At 39.5% G+C, this 6000-nt stretch overlaps 1 protein-coding gene across 5 annotated transcripts in view; it reads right to left on the bottom strand.

The window, feature by feature from the left end:
- Window positions 1-1749: 1749 nt before the first annotated feature.
- The window catches only part of LOC137379660 (peroxisome proliferator-activated receptor alpha-like), a 185744-nt gene continuing 181493 nt past the window's right edge, over window positions 1750-6000 (bottom strand). For all 5 annotated transcript variants that reach the window (XM_068050817.1, XM_068050818.1, XM_068050816.1 and 2 more), the window contains one exon: window positions 1750-5808. In XM_068050817.1, the coding sequence (XP_067906918.1) occupies window positions 5561-5808 (248 nt within the window). In that variant the 3' untranslated portion in view covers window positions 1750-5560. The remainder of the gene's footprint in view (window positions 5809-6000) is intronic.

Raw genomic sequence — 6000 nt, 5'->3', positions numbered from 1 at the left:
TTGCTGACAAAAGAGACATGCTGTCAAAGCTTTTCGTCTTACACTCATCAGGACAGAGGCAAGAATGCCAAATTTCAAACGGAGCAACAATTTATACTGCATGAGAAAAGGGTGCTGATTGATGGCAAGTCAACAGCACGTCCCTTCAGCTGTTCACAATCGACAGAGTACTGACAGTACTCCACTAGCTTGTACTTGCAAACTCAGGACATAATGTCTAATGTTATACGTGATTCTGCGATTGGACAGCACTTACTGAACAATCCCAAATGAGCTAAGAATTACACTAACAATCAATTTAAGGTTATCAGTCAGACAAGCAATGTGGCTCACTTACGCTTGGTGGAAGCGATATATGTTAATACACAGGGACCTGTCCTCTGCAGGCAAAAGGCGTTGCGCCCTTTTTGAATTAAACAAGAGTGAAGTGGACAATAGTGCCCTGGTGCATTTTCCATGGCAACGCCGCAACCAATCAGCGCTGAGTTGCCAACCAATTAAAGTTGATGTTGGCCACAGTAAGTAAAATAATCCACTCGTTTTCCGAGTTATTTTACATTTAAATATTGGTATGGGGGTAATACCCAGTAGTCATGATGTAAATAGTAAGCAAGCTGGTTTAGGCATTTCATCACTCCACAGAATGTTTTACCAATGGGTTTCTGATGATGGAAAAATCGGGCCTACAGCTCTTCAGCTATGGTAAAGGCTCCTAGGTCCTACATAAACATTGTAACTCTTGGATGCCCATGCTACAAAAATTAGTGAAATTTTGAACTATTGCACAAAATAAAAACTTGGACGATTCTCTGGCTACTTGCAATATTATTTTTAACATCTGACTCAATGAAAAAAAAACTTGCCTTTAAAGAGGAGATAGTTCAGGTACAGTTGAGGTACATTCCCACAAGGAGGAAATGTAGGGCAATGAAAGCCCGAGCTCCCTGGATAACGAAAGAGATCGAGGTAAAATGGAGCAGAACAAGGTTGATAATTCGTGAGAACCAAGCTGACTATAGAAAGTTCAGAAGGGTAATGAAAAAGAAAATACAGGAGGCAAAGTGAGAGTATGAGCAGAGACTGGCAACTAACAAAGGGGAATCCAAAAGTCTTCTATAGGCATATAAATAGTAAATGGGTAGTAAGAGGTTGGGGGGGGGGGGGGGGGGTGGGGCTGATTCGGGTCCAAAAAAGGGTTCTATGCATGGAGGCAGAGGGCATCACTGAGAAACTAAATTGAATACTTTCCATCCATCTTTACCAAAGGAGATGCTGCCAAAGTCATAGTGAAGGAGGAGGTAATTGAGGTACTGGATGGGCTAAAGATTGCTCAAGAGAAGCTATTAGAAAGGCTGGCTGTACTTAAAGTTGCTAGCTCATTAGGACCAGATTGGATGCATCTGAGGGAAGTATGGGTGAAAATTGTGGAGGTACTAGCCATAATCTTACCACCCTCTATAGATACAAGGGTGGTACCAGAGGTTTGGAGAATTTCAAATGCTACACCCAGGTACAAAAAAGGGTGTAAGAATAATCTCAGCAACTACAGGCCAGTCAGTTTAACCTCAGTGGTAGGAAACCTTTTATAAATGGTAATCCAGGACAAAATTAAGTCATTTAGACAAGGGTAGATTAATTAAGGAAAACCAGCACAGAATTGTTAAAGGCAAATTGTTTTTAACTGACTTGTTAGAGTTTTTTTTGCTGCGGTAACAGGGAGGGTTGATGGCGGTAATGTGGTTGGCGTGGTGTATATGAACTTCCAAAATGTGTTTGATTAAAGTGTCACATAAGAAGCTTGTTCGCAAAGTTGAGGTCCATGGAATAAAAGGGTCAGTGATGGCGTGCATACAAAGTTGGCTGAATGACAGGAAACAGATAGTAGTGGTAAATGGTTGTTTTTTTGGATTGGAGGAAGGTGTTTATTTTAAATTTGTTCGCAAAATGTGAGCATCGCTGGCAAGGTGAGCATTTACTGCCCATCCCTATTCGCCCTTGATAAAGTTGTGGTGAGCAAACTTCTTGAACCGTTGCAGTCCATGTGGTGTAGGTACACCTGCAGTGCTGTTCGGAAAGGAGTCCCAGGATTTTGCGACAGTGAAGGAAAGTTCCAAGTCAAGATGGCATGTGGCTCGGAGGGGAACTTGCAGGTGATGGTGTTCCATGCATATGCTGCCCTTGACCTTCTAGGTAGTAGAGGTTGCAGTTTTGGAAGGTGCTGTTGAAGGAGGCTTGGTGAGTTGCTGCAATGCATGTTGTAGATGGTACACACTGCTGCCACTGTGCGCCAGTGATGGATGGGGTGGCAATCAAGTGGACTGATTTGTCCTAGATGGTGTTGAGCTTCTTGAGTGTTGTTGGAACTGCACTCATCCAGGTAAGTGGAGAGTATTCCAACACACTCCTGACCTGTGCCTTGCAGATGGTGGAGAGTCTTTGGAGAGTCAGAAGGCTGCAGAATTTCCACTCTCCAACCTCCTTCTGAAGCCACAGAATTTATATAGCTGGCCCTGTTAAATTCCTGGTTAATGATAACTCCCAGAATATTGAAGGTGGGAATTCAGCAATCGTAATGCTGTTGAATGTTAAGGGGAGGTGGTTACATTCTCTCTTGTTGGAAATGGTCATTGCCTGACACTCGTTGGTGCCAATGTTCTTTGCCACTTGGAAGCCCAAACCTGAAATTGTTCAGGTCTTGCAGCATGCGGGCACAGACTGCTTCAGTATCTGGGGCATTACAAATGGTACTGAACACTGCGCAATCATCAGTGAATATCCCCACTTCTGACCTTATGATGGAGGGAAGGTCATTGATGAAGCAGCTGAAGCTGATTGGGCCAAGGAGGTAAAAGCAAAATACTGCAGATGTTGGAAATCTGAAATAAAAATTGAAAGTGCTTGAATTACTCAGCAGGTCTGGCAGCATCTGTGGAGAAAGAAACAGACTTAATGGTTCAGGTCTGTGACCTTTCATCAGAACTGGCAATGGTTCAAAATGTAATAGACATTGAGCAAGCGAAGGGTGGCTGGGGGTGGGGCGGTGGTGGGGTGAAGAACAAAAGGGAAGGTCTGTGATAGGGCTGAGGGCCGGAGAAATTAAATGACAAAGATGTCCTGGAACAAAAGACAAAGGGAGTGCTAATAGTTGCAGTAAAAGACAAAGTAAAACATAAAAAACAAGTTTAAGACAGGCACATGGTTAAAAAAATAAAATAGAAAAAATAATAAAAATGTAAAAAAAATGGTAGTCATTCTCTCTGAAATTGTTGAACTCAATACTGAGTCCAGAAGGCTATGGAGTGCCTAATCGGAGGATGAGGTGCTGTTCCTCGAGCTTCAACTGGAACACTGCAGCAGGCCAAAGATAGAAATGTGGGCCTGATAGCAGGGTGGGGAATAAAATGGCAAGCAACCAGAAGCTCGGGTTCATGGTTGCAGACTGAGTGGTGTTCGGCAAAGTGGTCACTCAATCTGTGTTTGGTCTCCCCAATGTAGAGGTGACTTCTGATGAACCTTTATAAATCTGGTTCAGCTTCAACTGGAGTACTGTGTCCAGTTCTGGGCAGCACACTTTCGGAAGGACATGATTTTATGCAGAAAAGATTTAAGAGAATGGTTACAGGGATAAGGGACTTCAGTTACATGGATAGATTGTAAAAGTTGGGGCTGTTTTCCTTTGAGAAGTTTGAGAGGAGCTTTGATAGAGGTGTTCAAAATCATGGTCGAGAACCAGACTGCACAGATTTAAAGTGACTGGCAAAAGAACATTTTTTAGCATAGCGAGTGGTTAGGATCTGGAATGTACTTGCCTCAGAGGGTGTTGCAGGCAGATTCAATTGGGGCTTTCAATAGAGGATTTGATAAGCAACTAAAGATTTAAAAAAATTGCAGGGTTACAGGGAAAGGGTGGGGGAGTGGGACTAGCTGAATTGTTCTTGCAGAGTCGTGCAGACTTGATGGGCTGAATGGCCTTCTTCTGTGCTGCAACTGTTCTATGATTCTAATTGCCATTCACTTTAATTCCCTCTGCCCATCTTTGAAGGGAAAGAGAAAAAATTTGCTTTAAAATCTTCAGAAAAGTATTCCCATGTCAAAGTAATTTTATGCATTTAACAGGAAGATGATAAAATTCAAATCTGACCAACATGTTTCATTCCAATGAAGAAAATTTACCTTTAATCATAGTTTTTCTTCTCAACAAGTGCAAAAATATTTGAGTCTGAAATAAGTACTTAATATTTAAAAATGTCCATGGGGCTTGCCAAGTTTGCAATCTGTAAGTGCAGGAAATACAAGATTGCATCTTTGACAGTTTTGAAGAAATGAAGATTTTTGGTTTTAATCTCAAAAGCAGAGATTACAGATTAGTGTGCTGTGTCTACCAGAGATTGTCCACAACCAATATTCACTGCAGGCTACATTATTCACTATTCTTTTGTACTTCATAGTAGAATTTATTTCTGCTTGTATTTTCAATTAGGATTCAACATCCTTCTTCCCTCTTATCCTCTTTAAAACAGTAGAGACCTGACAGCACTGATCCCGCCCAATCTTGTAAATTATCTTTCAAATCAGAATCTCACTCAAGATAAAAGCAGTCCATGGTTGAATACTATAAACCCTTCTTACTTGCACTTTATAAACTGAAATCATGGTTATCTTACTCCATAAATTAGGTATATAAAATCATGAGTGGAAAAATAAACTGATTTTTTTGGGTGGTAGGGGAATGAAGAAATATTGAAGTGTTGTCACTAGTGATTGATTTAAACCATAGTTGGCAGTTGTGGATCAGCTTGCCAGTTTATTTGCTTTTTTTAAATTAGTTGTTCGTGGGTCTGAACTTTCTTTAACTGCTGGTTTACAAGAATTGTACAATAATAATTGTTTTCAATATATTCATTGTTCAGATTAGAATAGTGGTTTTTCCTTTTTTCTGTACAAAGTATACAATGATATATAGATTACATAAATTATTTAAAAAGGTGTACACTTAAAAATTTATTTTGTTTAATTTATGGCTGCAACCATAATGAGCTGCATAGTTTGAATTATTGCATGCAAAAATTGTAAAACAATTATCAAATCTTTGAAAGCAAGAGGTTGTATGAAATACTTTCACACTGGATTATTGAGTGCAATGATTAACAGCTTTGGATTAATTCATTCATGAGAAATTGATCCTTTCAAAGTTTAATTTCTGCGGTCAACTATTAGATTTTTATCATGTTAGAAAGCAATTAAATTGCTTCATTATTTTGAGTCCTGAAAATTGCCAATTGAGCAAATTGAATAATCTGAATCAACAGTATGGTTTAGTTACAAACAAAATATTTTAACTATATATTGGATTAATAAACCAATTTATTTCAAATTATGCTCTAAATTTGAGCAGGTATCATACAAGGCACAACATTCAGCCAATCATGTCAAGTAAACCTGAGAGAAGTACCGTGTAACTAACAATTATCAATTAGTAAGTAATCTTTGCACTCTTAATTATTCTTAGTGGTGCTCTGTAAAATATAACCTCTGATATTAATAAAAGACTGCAATAGTGTTAGTACATATCCCTGTAAATTTCCTGTAAAAGTGGATGTAGAAAAGTGTCTGCCTCAGTCTTTTTGATCTTCTGGACAAGTTGAGCATGCTCTGTAACCAGCTGGCGGAGGTCAGCCATCTTTTGAAGGAGTTTGGGAAACAGGTAGATGGCATCAGGATGGTTGTTGTGCAGATGGAGGCGAAGGGCTTGAACAATGCTTTCCTGCATCTGTTCAATCTGTGATACATTAACCAGACCTGGTCGATCTATTAAAAAAAATTAGATGTTTAATGCTAAACATCCTGAATTTTGCTTTCATAAACTATTATAAAACTTAGCTTCAACTGCAAAATAATCCATATTTAATGATACATTTTAAATATTGGGAAGATTAAAGCAATAGTCTTCAGCCACTGCCAAAAGCTCCATACATTCACCACTAATGCCATCCCCACCCC

The sequence above is a fragment of the Heterodontus francisci genome, chromosome 18, assembly GCF_036365525.1.
Source record: "Heterodontus francisci isolate sHetFra1 chromosome 18, sHetFra1.hap1, whole genome shotgun sequence".
NCBI lineage: Eukaryota > Metazoa > Chordata > Chondrichthyes > Heterodontiformes > Heterodontidae > Heterodontus > Heterodontus francisci.
Note: the sequence above shows the minus strand (reverse complement) of the source record. Positions and strands in the feature narration are given on the sequence as shown.